General features: G+C 48.4%; 1 protein-coding gene across 1 annotated transcript in view; it reads left to right on the forward strand.

Moving 5' to 3' along the window:
* Window positions 1–18895, forward strand: part of LOC120931071 (WD repeat-containing protein 76-like) — a 100444-nt gene that overhangs the window by 79375 nt on the left and 2174 nt on the right. Inside the window, exons 15-16 of the mRNA XM_040342195.1 lie at window positions 11819–11971; window positions 17596–17649. Coding sequence (XP_040198129.1) covers window positions 11819–11971; window positions 17596–17649 — 207 coding nt within the window. The remainder of the gene's footprint in view (window positions 1–11818; window positions 11972–17595; window positions 17650–18895) is intronic.

Consider the following 18895-nt stretch of genomic DNA (forward strand, 5'->3'; position numbering starts at 1 on the left):
ATACAAGGAATGGGATCGGCCGCAGAAAGCTGTTGCTGTACTAAAGTACTTCGTGGTCCGTTACCTTTTTGGGGAGGATTAAACAGTGGGTATCTCCTCCGTCAGTGGACCCCCCTGTGTCCAGGCTTAACAAAGCTACCACGTTGCCTGTAGAAGGGGCTCCCGCCTTTAAGGACCCCACTCTTTATTCACAGTGGTGGGATCGGCAGTGAGACCGGTTTTGGCCGGGGCTCTGATGTCACAGACTTTTACTGAACAGGGTAAGTCCCTGGTGCAGGAGCTGGAGGCGCAGAATGCTTCGGAGACCTGCGTTGACCTGGCCGACCAGTTGGTCCAAGGTCTCAAATTTGTCTGCGAGTCGGCCCTGGATACGCTTCCCTTGCTTTCCAGGGCCTCCGCCTACACGGTGGTACTACGCCGCCTTGTGTGGCTAAAATGTTGGTCTGCGGACCAGTCCTCTAAGAAGTCCCTGTTGGACTTACCCTTTAAGGGTGAACGGCTTTTTTGGGGCTTCCCTGGGTGACATCATAAAGGATGCCACAGGCGGTAGAGCACTCTGCTCCCGCAGTCTGGGAAGGGAAAGGAGCCATGCCATAGGCAAAGGCCCTCATTTACTACCCCCAAGCGGTCTTTTCGCTCGCCAAGTGCGACAGGAAAACATTTTCAGGGTGCTAAGGCGTCCACTGAAGGACAAAAGCGCACCTGGTACCGCAAGCCCAACAAGCCTGCAGACAAGCATGCCTCCACCTGAAGGTTTGCCCCACCTCACGAATTCACGGCTCGGTGGAGGTCTCTTCTTTCTGACCGTTGGGTCTGTGAAGTAGTTTCCTCGGGGTACAAGATAGAATTTCCCTCTTGTCCGCCAAACAGAGTTTTTCCCTCCAACCTCCGGGTCGCCTGAAAGATCGGTCAAGGGCTGTCCAGGATCTGCTGGTCAGAGGAGTGATTGTGCCGGTTCCCTCGCAGGAACGTTTTCAGCGGCTTCACTCCAATCTGTTTGTATCCCCAAGAAGGACGGGGTCCGTCCAGTTCTGGACCTCAAGGCCCTCAATTGCTTTGTAAAGGTACAAAAGCTCAGGATGGAGTCTATGCGCTCAGTAATAGCAGCGCTCCGTCAGGGGGATTTCCTAGCATCCTGGCATATCAAGGACGCGTACCTGCATATCCCCATATGTGCAAAACGCCAGAGATTTTTGCGATCGGAGAGGACCACTTTCAAATTGTGGCCCTCCCGTTTGGCATGGCCTTGGCACCACGGGTTTTCACCAAGGTGGTTCCCCAGGTATAACCCACACCCTGCTCTAGCAGCTCCAGTTTTTTTTCCTGCCTAACGACAGGAGAGGTCAGGCACTCTGAGCAAGAGATTTTTTTCTTGCGATTTTTCTCGCTTTTTATTATTTTGTTCCTGCATTTTTGAATCCTGTGATTCTTCTATCAACAGCCGACTGGGTGACAGGCTGGGTCTTGACTCTTGTAGTCCCCCCATGTTCGGCCATCGAGCGTGTGCCGGCCCTCAGCTTTGGGTTGTCCACGACAGGCCCCATTGCTCCAGGGGCGGCCGGGGGGAACTACATGTTCCAGGACACACATATGACCGGTCTCTATGGCTTTGTCACAGTGTGTCTGGCCGACAGCCATGCCGTTAGTGGACGTTGGTTCTGTCTGGGATACCTCCAGCCGGTGGTCGCAGGACAGGTAAGTAGTGGCCCCTTGCCCAGGTAAGGTGATATGGCTGGTGTTTTCCCTGGGGAGGTCGACTGAGGGTCCGCCCTGCTTTCCTCTCTCCCCTTCCTCTCCTTCCTTTCCCTGACTGGGTAGCGGCTGTGAAGGGGGCCTCCTGGGTTTTCTTTATTACCGCCGGGGCCCGTGTGGTGTTGGACTGTGTTGTTACTCTGGGGGGTGCTGCTGTGTGCTGCTGTGTTGTATGAGGTGATTTTTACCTCAGACGGCGGCCATCTTGGAAATCTCTTGGCCTCTTGTGACAGTTTTAGCGCTGTGAAAGGCAGTGATTCTTCCCTGAGGTGACAGACACAGCACAGCCAGCACATCAGCGCACACCTCAGGTTTTTTAGCTCTCTCTGCAGCTGGGTGGGGTGGTGAGTCCCTGGGAGGCCTCTGCTTCTATTTTTGCAGCCAGGAGGTGACCGGTGGGTTGTTCTGTCTTGCAGTACACAGCGGTGGGGCAATATGGAACCTGAACCTGGTGTTTCTGCCCCAGCAATGCCTGAGTTATCTGTTGAGGCAATCTGTTGAGACATTGCCGCATCTGTTGAGGCAATGTCAGCTGTACTTGAGGCGTTTCTCGCCAGGTTTGAAGCAGCTGATGCCCAGTAGGGGGGTACTAAGCGCCCCCTCCCTGAGCCTGCTTCTGGGGATGTCTCTGACCATGCAGGCTTAACCCACACGGACTGTGAGGATGACTCTGCCTCAGGGTCAGTAAATTATAGAATTTGCTATGTAAGGAAAGTTTTTGCTGTTCCTAAAAAACTTTGCAGTCCGTTATCCCTTTTGAGGAGGACTTTAAAAAAAAAAAAAAAAGTGGGTATCTCCTCCGTCAGCGGACCCTCCTGTGTCCAGACTGAGTAAGGCCACCACGTTGCCTGTGGTGGGAACTCCTGCTTTTACGGACCCCACTGATAGGAGAGTGGAGGCTGTGGCCCGCTCTATGTTCACGGTTGTGGGTTCGGCTATGAGATCGGTTGTGGCCGGGTCTCTGGTGTCGCAGACACGGACTGATCAGGCAAAGTTGTTGCTGGAGGAGCAGGATGCTTCCGAGACCTGCAAGGACCTGGCTGAACAATTGGTTCAGGGTCTAACATTTGTGAGTCGGCCCTGGATACGCTTCCCTTGCTTTCCAGAGCCTCCGCCTATGCGGTGGTACTACGCCGCCTTGTGTGGCTGAAATGCTGGTCTGCGGACCGATCCTCCAAGAAGGCCTTGGTGGATTTGCCCTTTAAGGGTGAGCGGCTTTTTGGGGCGTCCCTGGATGACATCATTAAGGATGCCACAGGTGATAAGAGCACACTGCTCCCACAGTCTGGGAAGGGCAAGGAGCCTCGCCGTAGGCAAGGGCCCTCTTTTACTACCCCAAAGCGTCAGGGCAGAAGCACCCCTGGTTCCGCAAGCCTGCGGACAAACCTGCTTCCGCATGAAGGTCTGCCCCGCTCCAGTTTCCTTCAGTTCGCCGGCAGGCTCTGTCGGGGGCTGTCCAGGATTTTCTGGTCAGGGGAGTGATTGTTCCCTCGATGGAACGGTTTCAGGGGTTTTACTCCAATCTGTTTGTAGCCTCCAAAAAGGAGGGGTCCGTCCAATCCTGGACCTCAAGGCCCTCAATTGCTTTGTCAAAGTGCAAAAATTCAGGATGGAGTCGATTCGCTCGGTAATGGCAGCGCTCCATCAGGGGGACTTCATGGCATCCTTGGATATCATTGACGCATACCTGCATGTTCCCGTATGCACAAGGCACCAGAGGTTCTGCGCTTTGCGATCGGGGAGGACCACTTTCAATTTGTGGCCCTCCCATTCGGCCTGGCCACCACGGGTTTTCACCACGGTGCTCGCCCCAATACTGGCCCTGCTGAGACAGCGAGGGATCGCTATCGTGGGATATCTGGACGACCTTCTCCTGAGAGCTTCCTCAGGCTCAGAATTAGAAGAGGACGTGTCTCTCACGTGTCACTCTCTGAGAGTTCGGCTGGCTTCTGAATATCCAGAAGTCAGTGTTGGTTCCGTCTCTGCGCCTGGAATACCTAGGGCTAGTCCTGGATTCCGCGGAGGCGGGAGTTTTTCTCCCAACGGAGAAACTTTAGACTCTGCAATCTGCGGTGCAGCAGTTGTTGACCCAGAAGTGGTCGTCTCTTTGATTCTGCATGAGGGTTCTGGGTCTGATGGTGGCCTCTTTCGAGGCAGTTCCTTATGTCCAATTCCACACCAGGGAACTACAGAAGGAGATTCTGTCACGTTGGGACATGCTCACGTCTTCTCTGGATTCCCAGATTCAGTTGAGTCAACTGGTCAAGTCTTCCCTGGTGTGGTGGCTGACGTCTCCGCTGCTTCGGGCCGGGAAGTCGTCGCAACCACTGTCCAAGTGACATGGCAGAAATGGATGCCAGCCTCTCCGGCTGGGGGGGGCGTTTGGGACACCCAGTCAGCCCAGGGGCGCTGGACTCAGGAGGAGTCTCGCCTGCCAATCAATGTTCAGGAGCTCCGAGCACTCAAGCTGTGCCTTGCCGGGTGGTCCCTGGAGCTGCAGGGCCGACCGGTCAGGATCCAGTCCGACAACACCACGGCTGTGGCATACGTCAATCATCAGGGAGGCACACGAAGCTCAGCTGCAGCGCTGGAAGTAGCGCACACCCTTCGGTGGGCCGAAAGGTCCGTTCCGGCTCTATCGGCCGTGTACATTCCGGGGGTTCAGAATTGGCAAGCCGACTACTTAAGTCGCCAATCAGTAGACCCAGGAGAATGGTCACTTCACCCGGAAGTGTTTAGGGGTCTGTGCCAAAAGTGGGACACTCCAGACGTGGACCTTCTAGCATCCCATCTCAACCGGAAGGTGCCACGGTCCGTGGCCAGGTCGAAAAACCTGTGGGCGGACGCGTAAGACGTGTTGGTGGCTCCTTGGGGTCACTATCGACTGATTTACGCCTTCCCTCCTCTGAAGCTTCTTCCTCGCCTGCTGCGCAGAGTGGAAGCCGAAGGGATTCCAACAATCCTGATCGCCCCAGACTGGCCGCGCCGCTCCTGATACGCGGACCTGGTGTGTCTGGTGGGAGACGCCCCCTGGCGTCTACCTCTGAGAACAGATCTTCTGTCGCAGGGTCCGATCTTCCACCCTGCTTTACAGTTGATGGCTTTAACAGCATGGCTGTTGAGAGCCAGGTACTGATGGACCGAGGCCTGTTGGGCTCGGTGGTCTTTACCATGCTGCGTGCACGGAAGTCTACCTCACATAGGATTTACTATCGTACGTGGAAGGCCTACATCTCTGTGTGAGGAGATGAAGTGGCACCCTCGTTCATACGTGGTGTCTAGGATTCTGCTATTTTTTACAGCGGGGAGTGGATCAGGCTCTCGCCTTGAGTACGGTTAAGAGTCAGATTTTGGCTCTGGCCGTTTACTTTTAGCGACCCTTGGCGGCGCACTCCTTGGTGCGTACGTTTGTACAGGGGGTCCGACATGTGGCTCTTCGGTGCGCCATCCATTACCCCCATGGGACTTGAATTTAGTCCTTTCGGTGCTTCAGGATACTCTCTTTGGGGACATCCGAAAGATCCCTTTGTTGCCTCTGTCACAAAAGGTGTTTTTTCTGGTAGCGATTACCTCGATCAGACGAGTATCTGAACTGGCGGCCTTGTCTTGCAAGGCTCCCTATTTGGTCATCCATAAGGATAAGGTGGTGCTGCGGCCGCAGCCCTCTTTTCTTCCGAAGGTCGTTTCGGCTTTTCACATTAATGAGGACATTGTTCTTCCATCCTTATGTCCTCAGCCGAAAAACCAGAAGGAGGCCACTTTACTTTCCCTGGATGTGGTTCGGGCCCTACGGGGTACTTCTCTGCTACGGCTCCGTTCCGGAAGTCGGACTTACTGTTCGTGTCGGTGGCTGGTCCCAGAATAGGTCTGGCAGTCTCGTCGGCCACCATTTCTAGGTGGATACGACAGGTTGTGCTTCAGGCCTATGCCCTAAAGGGGCGGGCGCCTCCCTTTCGGGTTACGGCACATTCGACCAGGGCGATCCGTGCCTCTTGGGCTTTCCGGTATCAAGCCTCTGTGTTACAGGTGTGTGAGGCAGCGACCTGGTCGTCGGTCCACACTTTTTTAAAGTTTTACAAGGTGGATGTGAGTGCATTTTCTGATGCCTCCTTCGGCCGCAAGGTGTTACAGGCGGCAGTTTAAAGTTGGAGTTCCTCCGTTGAGTAACTCCGGTTTTGTTTGGGGTGTAGCTTGGTTTGCTGTGTTGTTTTTCCCACCCCTCAAATTTTTGGACACTGCTTGGGGACGTCCCTAAGGTCAAAGGCTTCTGTGTCCGTCCATGAACGGAAGAGAAAATAGGAATTTTGTACTCGCCGTAAAATCCATTTCTCTGAGTTCATGGACGGACACAGCACCCACCCCTCCTTTTGTTTGTACTGCTTGTTACGAACTGGAGCTGCTAGAGCAGGGTGGGTTATACCTGGGGAACCACGCCCCCTGGGAGGAGCTGCACTGAGGAAAGTGTTGTTAACACTTTAAGTGCTTTGTTTCTGCCTAACTCTCCTGGAAGGAAGCGGATATAACCCTAAGGTCAAAGGCTGCTGTGTCCGTCCATGAACTCAGAGAAATGGATTTTATGGCGAGTACAAAAATCCTATTTTTTCCTCAGTTTAGGCCGATACGTATTCTTCTACCTATTTTTGGTAAAAAAAAATCGCAAAAAGCGTTTATCTATTAGTTTGCGCAAAATTGATAGCGTTTACAAAATAGGGGATAGTTTTATTGCATTTTTTATTAATTTTTTTTTTTTTACTACTAATGGCGGCGATCAGCTTTTTTTTTTTTGTGACTGCGACATTATGGCGGACACATCGGACAATTTTGACACATTTTTGGGACCATTGTCATTTTTACAGCAAAACATGCATTAAAAATGCATTGTTTACTGTGAAAATTACAGTTGCAGTTTGGGAGTTAACCACAAGGGGGCGCTGACGGGGTTAAGTGTGACCTCATCTCTGTTCCTAACTGTAGGGGGGTATGGCCATAGGTGTGACATCATTGATTGTGTTTCCCTATAAAAGGGAACACACGATCAATGACGCTGCCACAGTGAAGAACGGGGAAGCTCTGTTTACACACACCTCTCCCCGTTCTTCAGCGCCGGGGACCGATCGCGGAACTCCAGCGGCGATCGGGTCCATGAGTGCCGCGGTCACGGAGCTTCGGACCGGGTCGCGTGCACGCGCCGACAACCCCACGGCTGGGCTTAAAGGGCAAACGTACAGGTACGTTGATGTGCCCAGCCGTGCCAGTCTGCCGACGTATATCGGCGTGAAGGGGTCCTTAAGTGGTTAAAGTGGTTGTAAAGGCACAAGGTCGCATTCTATGCATGAAGGTAAACCTGTGAGCAGCAGCCCCCCCTCTAATACTTACCTGAGCCCCCTCTTGATCCAACTATGTCCAGGGGACTCGCACTTCTGATTGGCTTTTGGCAGTGGCGGGAGCCATTGGCTCCTGCTACTGTGAATCACAACCAGAAAGCCAATCGGGAGTCTGAGGGGGCCGAGCCAAGGCTCTGAGTATGAATGGACACACAGAGCCATGGGCGCGCCTGCTTGGGTGCCCCCAGAGCAAGCTGCTTGCTGTGGGAAGCACCCGGCAGAAGTGAGGGGCCAGGAGCATCGGCACGGGACCTGAGAAGAGGAGGATTCGGGCTGCTCTGTGCAAAACCATTACCTTAGTGCATTCCTCCTTCACTTACCTCATCCTTCCATTTTGCTTTTAAATGTCCTTATTTCTTCTGAGAAATCCTCACTTCCTGTTCTGTCTGTAACTCCACACAGTAATGCAAGGCTTTCTCCCTGGTGTGGAGAAAGCCTCTTGAGGGGGGAGGGGGCGAGCAGGAAAGTCAGGACGCACAGTAACACAGCTCCTTTCTCTATCTGCAAAGTAGAGAGCGTCCTGACTCTCCTGCTCGCCCCCTCCCCTCTTTAAGAGGCTTTCTCCACACCTTGCATTACCGGCCCGGATTCTCAAACGAGTAAACTCTAACGACATCGTCGTATCTATGCGCCTGATTCTTAGAATCAGTTACATATAGATTTGTATTAGATCCGACCAGCGTAAGTCTTACGCCGTCGTATCTTAACTGCATATTGACGCTGGCCGCTAGGGGGCGTGTACGCTGATTTACGCCTAGAAATATGTAAATCGGCTAGATACGCAAATTCACGAACGTACGCCCGGCCGACGCAGTACAGATACGCCGTTTACGTTAGGCTTTTCCCGGCGTAAAGTTACCCCTGCTATATGAGGCGTACATGCAGCGTACCAATGTTGGGTATGGACGTCGGACCAGCGTCGAATTTAGAAAACTTTACGTTGTTTGCGTAAGTCGTTCGCGAATAGGGCTGGGCGTCATTTACGTTCACGTCGAAAGCATTGGCTTCTTGCGGGTTAATTTGGAGCATGCGCACTGGGATACTTTCACGGACGGCACATGCGCCGTTCGTAAAAAGCGTCATTTACGTGGGGTCACATAAAATTTTACATAACACACGCCCACATCTACCACAATTGAATTAGGCGGGCTTACGCCGGCCTATTTACGCTATGCCGGCGCAACTTTCGTTTGAGAATACGGCACTTGCCTGTAAAAGTTGCGGAGGCGTAACGTAAATAGGATACGTTACGCCTGCACAAAGATACGCCATTCTACGTGAATCCGGGGCCACTGTGTGGAGTTACAGGCAGAAGAACAGGAAGTGAGGATTTCTCAGAAGAAATAAGGACATTTAAAAGCAAAATGGAAGGATGAGGTAAGTGAAGGAGGACTGCACTAAGGTAAAGGAAGATATTTAGGAGAAAAAAAAATTCCTTTACAACCCCTTTAACCACTTAAGCCCCGGACCTTTAGGCAGCTAAATGCCCAGGCCAGGTTTTGCGATTCGGCACTGCGTCGCTTTAACAGACAATTGCGCGGTCGTGCGACTTGGCTCCCAAACAAAATTGGCGTCCTTTTTTCCCCACAAATAGAGCTTTCTTTTGGTGGTATTTGATCACGGTTTTTATTTTTTGCGCTATAAACAAAAATAGCGCGACAATTTTGAAAAAAATGCAATATTTTTTACTTTTTGCTATAATAAATATCCCCCAAAAACATTTTTTTCCCCTCAATTTAGGGCGATACGTATTCTTCTACCTATTTTTGGTAAAAAAAAATCGCAATAAGCGTTTATCGATTGGTTTGCGCAAAATTTATAGCGTTTACAAAATAGGGGCTAGTTTTATTGCATTTTTATAAATTTTTTCTTTTTTACTACTAATGGCGGCGATCAACGATTTTTTTTTCGTGACTGCGACATTATGGCGGACACTTCGGACAATTTTGACACATTTTTGGGACCATTGTCATTTTCACAGCGAAAAATGCATTTAAATTGCATTGTTTATTGTGAAAATGACAGTTGCAGTTTGGGAGTTAACCACAGGGGGCGCTGTAGGAGTTAGGGTGCACCTAGTGTGTGTTTACAACTGTAGGGGGGTGTGGCTGTAGGTCTGACGTCATTGATCGTGTCTCCCTATAAAAGGGATGACACGATCGATACGCCGCCACAGTGAAGCACGGGGAAGCCGTGTTTACATACGGCTCTCCCCGTTCTTCAGCTCCGGGGAGCGATCGCGAGGGGGCGGCTATAAACGAATAGCCGCGCCGTCGTCCCGGATCGCTCCCCGAGGGAATCCGACCGCCGCATGTAGCGCGGGGGGGGGGGGGTCCAGATCGGACCCCCGACCCGCAGAAAGGCGGGAACGTACCTGTACGCCCATTTGCCTGTACGTGCCATTCTGTGGGCGTACATATACATGCGGCGGTCGGGAAGTGGTTAAGCAGGGGGGAGCTTCTAGTCCTGCTAGTCTAGTAGCCGCTGGTTACATGTTCAAAAAGAAAAAAAATCAGCCTTTGAAATAGAGTAAAAATAAATAATATCAATAAATTTGTTTTAAATTTACAAATATATATTTGAAATTAAATCTTTATTATTTTTTGGCAAGACTGTGGTGTGAGCGGATCTGTGCCAGTTCCAGGCTGTGTCACATCCCCCTCCAGCCTGTGTCTTAGAATAAGAGGGAGGTGAAGCCTCCATCAATCTACGTTTAATGTCCCGCCCCCCCCCATTGTGTTGTAGGAGGGAGGAAGTGGGCTGCCATTTACCACTGTGTATACGCCCCACGTGTGTGACTCTATAGTCGCATGGTCTGCTCAGATGTGATGGGGAGAAAATGCTCAGCATAGAAACTGATTGAATGCTGAGCATGTGCAGAGCTGCCAACACTGCTCTGCAAAATCCCTAGCTGAATTGGGGACATGGACAGAAAGGGGGGGGGGAAATAGAGAGCAGTGAAATCAGCCAGGATTTTTGCAGAATACAGAAAAGGAATCTCATAGTGACGGAGTATGAACAGCATGGAATACACTATTTATTCATAGTTTTATATGATGTGGGTTTAGTGACACTTTATGCAGAGCTCTATTTAGAACTGGTTGTGTAAATTAGGGATTTATAGAGTTCCTGATACATGATGATGTGAAATACATGGAAATGGTCTGGCAGTAACCGGAGCAGCCTGCATGGTATAGGAATAGTGGCGGATCTATCAATACCTCCTGTGTAAGAGAAGCTCGCAGTGCCGAGTCAGCGGAGGGAACACATTCATGTGCTTCGGAAGTATTTGGCGATGTGCCCTGTGCAGCGATTTCCATTCTGCCGTCATTAGAGACGGATAAAGTGCTCGGCCACATCTGTGGAAAATTACCTTTTTTTTAACCACTTCCATACCGGGGGGCACTTACTCACCTTCCCGCCCAAGCCAATTTTCAGCTTTCAGCGCTGTCGCACTTTGAATGGCAATTGCGCGGTCATGCTACACTGTACCCAAACAAAATTGGCGTCCTTTTTTCCCCCACAAATAGAGCTTTCTTTTAGTGGTATTTGATCACCTCTGCGGTTTTTTTTTGGTTTTTTTTGCGCAACAACTAAAAAAAGACTGACAATTTTGAAAAAAAAATAAGTTTTTATTTTTTTCTGTTAATTTTTTTTGTAAATGAGTAAGTTTTCTCTTTCAATTACGGGCACTGATATGGCGGCACTGATGAGATGGCACTGATGGACATCGATGAGGTAGTACTGACGGGCACAGATAAGGTGGCACTGATTGGCGGCACTGATGGGCACATAGGCGGCACTGATGGGCACATAGGCGGCACTGATGGGCACTCATGGGCGGCACTGGGCACTCATGGGTGGCACTTATGGGTGGCACTGATGGATACTTATGGGTGGCACAGATGGGCACTGATAGGTGGGCACTGGGCATGGATGGACACTGTGGGGTGGCACTGATGGACACTGTGGGGTGGCACTGATGGACACTGGGGTGGCACTGATGGACACTGTGGGGTGGCACTTATTTTTCGTATATTGCCAGTCAGTGCCCATTTGTGGGCACTGATTGGCATCTTTTTTTATTTTTTAATGGTTGTGTTTTTTTTTTTTTTTTGAGACTTTGTTTATTGTTGTTGCCCTTCCCTGGTGGTCCAGGGTGGGCTTCCCTGGTGGTCCAGTGTGGCGATCCGAGGGGGGGGCTGCGCTGATAAACAATCAGCGCAAACCCCCCCTGTCAGGAGAGCCGCCGATCGGCTCTCCTCTACTCGCGTCTGTCAGACGCGAGTGAGGAAGAGCCGTCAACGGCTCTTCCTGTTTACATCGTGATCAGCCGTGGTTGGACACGGCTGATCACGTGGTAAAGAGCCTCCGTGAGAGACTCTTTACCGAGATCGGTGTTGCGGGGTGTCAGACTGACACCCTGCAACAACGATCGCCGCGATGCGCGCCCCCGGGGGCGCGCAACGGCTCAGAATTCTGAGGACGTCATATGACGTCCGGTCAGGATTCTACAACCACTTTGCCAACGTCAATTTGTCATTGGCGGGCGGCAAGTGGTTAAATAATCTTTATCGCACTTCAGCCACAAAGTGAGCGAGCCTTTATGAGAGACGAGGAAACCGCAACAATCTTTAATTTTTGTGTTTTTTGTTTTGTTTTTTCTCTCTCTCTCCTTGCAGAGATGTCTGTATTTATGACATCAGACAGATCTCCAGTAAGAAGCTTTGCCCCGTGATCTCCTTACCTGGACACTCGAAAAGTGTGTCGTCTGCATACTTCTCCCCCGTCACCGGCAATCGTGTCCTCACCACCTGCGCTGATGATCACTTACGGTAACGAATGTTTATTTTTGTTGTTGGCTTAAATTTTTATGAACATTTTTTATTTTGACGTGTAATAACATGAATATGCTACTGAAGTGTTTTCAATTAAATAATTTTGTTTTCAAGAAATGCCTCTTTAACCACTTAACCCCCCGGACCACATTGCTGGTCAAAGACCAGAGCACTTTTTGCGATTCGGCACTGCATCGCTTTAACTGACAATTGTGCGACGTGGCTCCCAAACAAAATTGGCGTCCCTTTTTTTTCCCACAAATAGAGCTTTCTTTTGGTGGTATTTGATCACCTCTGCGGTTTTTGCGCTATAAACAAAAATAGAGCGACAATTTTGAAAAAAATGAATATTTTTTACTATAATAAATATCCCCAAAAAATATATAAAAAAACTATTTTGTTCTCAGTTTAGGCCGATACGTATTCTTCTACATATATTTCGTAAAAAATAAATCGCAATAAGCGTTTAATTGGTTTGCGCAAAAGTTATAGTGTTTACAAAATAGGGGGAAGTTTTATGGCATTTTTATTAATAATTTTTTTTTACTAGTAAAGGCGGCGATCAGCAATTTTTTTTTCGGTACTGCGACATTATGGCGGACACTTTTGACACATTTTTGGGACCATTGTCATTTTTATAGCGATCAGTGCTATAAAAATGCATTGATTACTATAAAAATGCCACTGGCAGGGAAGGGGTTAAGTATGTTCCCTGGGTGTGTTCTAACTGTAGGGGGAGTGGCCTCACTAGGGGAAATAAAAAAATCGCTGTTCATACATTGTATGAACAGACGGTCAGGCATTTCTCCTCTGATAGGACCGGGAGCAGCTCCCGGTTCTCGCTCTGTAACGAGCGATCGCGGGTGCCCGGCGGCGATCGCCGGGCACGCGCGCGGGAGTCGGGAGCGAGCGGGGGCCGCTTCGCCTGCCAACGTACAGCTACGGGCTCTCGCACAGGAGAGCCGACCTGCCGCCGTAGAACTGCGGCGGCTGGTCGGCAACCAGTTAACCTCCCTGGCGGTATGATTCTTCCAGATTTTAGGTGCTGACAGCGGTACCATTATTTTGCATGGAAATTTGGCGTTTTATATTGTAGGCCTGCAATTCTTAGGAATAACTCATTTAAATCTGTCCAAACAAGAGTCTCTAGTAGACATCCCGGGTATAATGAAATTTGAAACACAAAATCATAAATTATAATAATAATATAATATAATTATTTATTACTTTCCGTGTTTGATGACGAATTTCCCCACAAATCGCTATCACTCAATTCTGCAAGTGATTATAATTTATTATCACTGTTTTCTAGCTGCTCTAAAACCACTTTTGACATAAAGGGACACTTTTTGGTTGCTATGGACAATCTCCAGTTTCCAGGCAGAAAGAACAGTTTTTATTACCGTATTTATCGCGGTATAACGCGCTCCGGCGTATAACGCGCACCCCTAAAGTTGCCCCGAATCCTGTGGGAAAAGTTTTTTTTGTACTTACAGTTTTGGTGTCTTTGGTGTCCTCTTCGTCGTGTCCGGCGTCCGTCTGCGGCTTCGGGTGTCCTCTTCGTCGGGTCCAGCGTCCATCTGCGGCTTCGGGTGTCCTCTTCGTCGGGTCCGGTGTCCTTCTGCGGCATCCTCGCGTCCTCCCCGCTCGTTTCCCGCGCCGAGTTTGAATACTGCGCCGACATATACAGAGCGCAGTACACTCGTGTATTGTCGGCAACTCTCGCGCTGACGTCCAGGACGTGAGCACTGAAGGAGCCGAGACTGCCCGACTATACCCGAGTATACTGCGCTCAGTATATGTCGGCGCAGTATTCAAAACTCGGCGCGGGTAAAGCTGGTATCGGCATATACCGCGCACCCTTGATTTTTCCCTGATTTTCAGGGCAAAAAAGTGCGCGGTATACGCCGATAAATACGGTATATAAAAGTACATGTAGGGCACTGGGCAGACCACTAGGGACAAAGGGGGGTGTGTATTTATTTCATACAGTACTGTAATCCATAAGATTACAGTATACTGTATGTATTGTGTGTATTTACTTTTTTGAACTTGGCGCTGATCTCCGCCCCGGAGATCGGGGGCACACGGGCACTGTGTGAATCGAGCGAGGACGCCGCTCGCTCACACAGCGGGGAGGCATCGCAGGATCCAGGGACAAGGTAGGTAAACTCTGCCAGGCGATCACGAGTCTGGCTCGAGGGGGTTACCGCTTTTGGTGCTGAAATTCGGGAATACCGCTGAGGGGAGGAGATGCGGTAGTGTGGCGCAAATTTTCAGCAGTGCTTTACCGGTGTTATAGCGGTGCTTTTCGGCTGCTAGCGGGATGCTTTTAACCCCGCTAGCGGCCGAGGAAAAGGTTAATGGCGTCCGTGTTGCGGCGCTATCGGAGTGCTTTGCAAGCAGTTTGGCGCAGCGCTGCCCATTCATTTCAATGGCCAGGGGCGGTGGAGGAGCAGTGTATACAGAGCTCCCCCCTCCGCCCCCAAAGATGCTGCTGGCAGGACTTTTTTTATTTTTTGTCCTGCAAGCGCACTGCCCCCAGTGTGAAAGCATTCAGGCTCTATTTTTAAAACTAAAGTGCCTGAAAAGCGCCCCAGTGGGAAAGGGGTCTTGGAACCAAGTGCCCTCATCATAGGGTCGGTCTGCTGAGCTTTTCTCTGCAGCAAGATTACGTTTTTTGAGAGGGGTTCTTTGGGAACTACTCCCATCCCACCCCTTCTTTTTTTTTTTTTTTTTTTTTTTTTTTCTTCTTTTCCGCTCTCCTTTTTCCCTCCTCTTCTTTGGTGATCGGCTTCCGGTTTTGCCCCTCTTGGTCTTCTCATGATATGCCCCTAGGCCATCGGGCTTAGGCCTATTATGCGGACCTACCACTTCATCGGTGAGTTGACATTTTGCTGTTTAAAATTGTCACTCTTTGAATGACAAATGCGCGGTCATGCTACACTGTACCTTCATGACCTTTATATATATATATATATATATATATATATATATATATATATATATATATATATATATATATATATATATATATATATATATATATATATATATATATATATATATATATATATATATAATGTGTGTGTGTGTATATATATATATATATATATATATATATATATATATATATATATATATATATCACAGGTGGTTCTCAAAAAATTAGCATATTGTGATAAAGTTCATTATTTTCTGTAATGTACTGATAAACATTAGACTTTCATATATTTTAGATTCATTACACACAACTGAAGTAGTTCAAGCCTTTTTATTGTTTTAATATTGATGATTTTGGCATACAGCTCATGAAAACCCCAAATTCCTATCTCAAAAAATTAGCATATCATGAAAAGGTTCTCTAAACGAGCTCTTAACCTAATCATCTGAATCAACTAATTAACTCTAAACACCTGCAAAAGATTCCTGAGGCTTTTAAAAACTCCCAGCCTGGTTCATTACTCCAAACCGCAATCATGGGTAAGGCTGGGTTCACACTTGTCCGACAAACGGTCCTACATTGGGAGCCTCATGTAGCATGACGTGTGAAAATCAATGTTTCCCTATGAGAGCTGTCTTAACTGGTCCTACACAAGTCGGTCCGACTTTGAAAATGCTCCTTGTACTACTTTTGGTCCTACATTGATCCTACTTCAACCCATTGAATATCATTGAAGTCGGACCAAAGTAGTATCCTGTTAATGAAAGTAGGATGGATGCAGGACCAATGTAGGATAAATGTAGGACCAATGGAGCAAAGTAGGATGAAAGTAGTGTAGTAGTGTGAACCCAGCCTAAGACTGCCGACCTGACTGCTGTCCAGATGGCCATCATGGACACCCTCAAGCAAGAGGGTAAGACACAGAAAGAAATTTCTGAACGAATAGGCTGTTCCCAGAGTGCTGTATCAAGGCACCTCAGTGGGAAGTCTGTGGGAAGTAAAAAGTGTGGCAGAAAACGCTGCATAACGAGAAGAGGTGACCGGACCCTGAGGAAGATTGTGGAGAAGGACTGATTCCAGACCTTGGGGGACCTGCGGAAGCAGTGGACTGAGTCTGGAGTAGAAACATCCAGAGCCACCGTGTACAGGCGTGTGCAGGAAATGGGCTACAGGTGCCGCATTCCCCAGGTCAAGCCACTTTTGAACCAGAAACAGCGGCAGAAGCGCCTGACCTGGGCTACAGAGAAGCAACACTGGACTGTTGCTCAGTGGTCCAAAGTACTTTTTTCGGATGAAAGCAAATTTTGCATGTCATTCGGTAATCAAGGTGCCAGAGTCTGGAGGAAGACTGGGGAGAGGGAAATGCCAAAATGCCTGAAGTCCAGTGTCAAGTACCCACAGTCAGTGATGGTCTGGGGTGCCATGTCAGCTGCTGGTGTTGGTCCACTGTGTTTTTATCAAGGGCGCAGGGTGAATGCAGCTAGCTATCAGGAGATTTTGGAGCACTTCATGCTTCCATCTGCTGAAAAGCTTTATGGAGATGAAGATTTCATTTTTCAGCACGACCTGGCACCTGCTCACAGTGCCAAAACCACTGGTAAATGGTTTACTGACCATGGTATTACTGTGCTCAATTGGCCTGCCAACTCTCCTGACCTGAACCCCATAGAGAATCTGTGGGATATTGGGAAGAGAAAGTTGAGAGACGCAAGACCCAACACTCTGGATGAGCTTAAGGCCGCTACCGAAGCATCCTGGGCCTCCATAACACCTCAGCAGTGCCACAGGCTGATTGCCTCCATGCCACGCCGCATTGAAGCAGTCATTTCTGCAAAAGGATTCCCGACCAAGTATTGAGTGCATAACTCAACATAATTATTTGAAGGTTGACTTTTTTTTTATTAAAAACACTTTTCTTTTATTGGTCGGATGAAATATGCTAATTTTTTGAGATAGGAATTTTGGGTTTTCATGAGCTGTATGCCAAAATCATCAATATAAAAAAAAATAAAAGGCTTGAACTACTTCAGTTGTGTGTAATGAATCTAACATATATGAAAGTCTAATGTTTATCAGTACATTACAGAAAATAATGAACTTTATCACAATATGCTAATTTTTTGAGAACCACCTGTATATTTTTTTTCCCCCCACACAAATAGAGCTTTCTTTTGGTGGTATTTAATCACTACTGGGGGTTTTATTGTTTTACAAAGCAAACAAGAATAGACAGAAAATGGGGGGGAATAAAACATTTGTCATAGTTTGTTATAACCCCTGACTGGGCTGCACTGGTGTGTGGCCCTGACGGGGCTGCACTGCTTAGCAGAAGTGTCGGGAGTGTGCAGCACCAATGTCCCGTTTACTCCAGATGGTAATCGGCATTTTTCTTTATTTTTTATTTTATTTTTTTCCTACTCGCGCGTGATGGGGGGGGAACAGATTACCGTCTCTGTTTACATCACATGATAAGCTGTCATTGGCTGACAGCTGATCACGTGGTAAGGGGCCAAGTCTCGTGAACTGATCACACAGCGAGCTGCTTGCGCCCAGCAGGTGGCGCCCAGGCCTCGTATGCACGGGAGGCCCGCACTGTAGCCATCTTTCGTCTATATAGGGTGGGCAGCAAGAGGTTAATTTAAAAAAATTTTGCATTGACCTTGATTTTCTTTTGCAGAGTGTTCGATAGCAGCAGCCCGACCTCCACCGCTCCACTTCTCACTTCAATCAGGTAATATCTTCCAGCATATACAGGATCCATTGATCAGCCTTGTAAATGCACCTTATTACGAGATGCAGTTATTCAAAAGTTTTTTTGTAGACTGTCAATTGGCCGATATGTGCAAAAGCTATAGGCTGCTTAAAGAGGTTGTAAAGGTCCAATTTTTTTTCCCCCTAAATATCTTCCTTTCCCTTAGTGCAGTCCTCCTTCACTTACCTCATCCTTCCATTTTGCTTTTAAATGACCTTATTTCTTCTGAGAAATCCTCACTTCCTGTTCTTCTGTCTCTCCACACAGTAATGCAAGGCTTTCTCCCTGGTGTGGAGTGTCGTGCTCGCCCCCTCCCTTGGACTACAGGAGGGTCAGGACGCTCTCTACGTTGCAGATAGATAAAAGGAGCTGTGTGTTAGTGGGCGTCCTGACTCTTTACATCCCCTTTAACCACTTCCAGCTCCAGAAGATTACCTGTACGTGGCCCTTTAAGCCTAGCCATGGGGTCGCGCGTGCACGCGACCCGGTCCGAAGCTCCGTGATCCCGGCGATCGGTCCCCGGAGCTGAAGAACAGGGAGAGCTGTGTGTAAACGCATCTTCCCCGTTCTTCACTGTGGCAGCTTCATTGATCGTGTGTTCCCTAATATAGGGAAGCGCGATCAATGAGCTCACACGTCCAGCCCCGCCTCCCCTACAGTTAGAAAAACATATGAGGTCACACATAACCCCTACAGCGCCCCCTAGTGGTTAACTCCTAAACTGCCATTGTCATTTTCACAGTAATCAGTGCATTTTTTTATAGCATTTTTTTGCTGTGAAAATGACAATGGTCCCAAAAATGTGTCAAAATTGTCCGAAGTGTCCGCCATAATGTCGCAGTCACGAAAAAAATCGCTGATCGCCGCCATTAGTAGTAAAAAAAAAAATTAATAAAAATGCAATAAAACTATCTCCTATTTTGGTTTGCGCAAAATTTATAGCATTTACAATCGATAAACTCTTATTGCGATTTTTTTTTTTTTTTTTACCAAAAATAGGTTGAAGAATACGTATCGGCCTAAACTGAGGGGGGAAAACAAGTTTTTTTTTTTTTATATATTTTTGGTGGATATTTATTATAGCAAAAAGTAAAAAATATTGATTTTTTTTTTCAAAATTGTCGCTCTATTTTTATTTATAGCGCAAAAAATAAAAACCGCAGAGGTGATCAAATACCACCAAAAGAAAGCTCTATTTGTGGGGGGGGGGGAAAGACGCCAATTT

The sequence above is a fragment of the Rana temporaria genome, chromosome 3 (assembly GCF_905171775.1).
Source record: "Rana temporaria chromosome 3, aRanTem1.1, whole genome shotgun sequence".
NCBI classification, from domain to species: domain Eukaryota; kingdom Metazoa; phylum Chordata; class Amphibia; order Anura; family Ranidae; genus Rana; species Rana temporaria.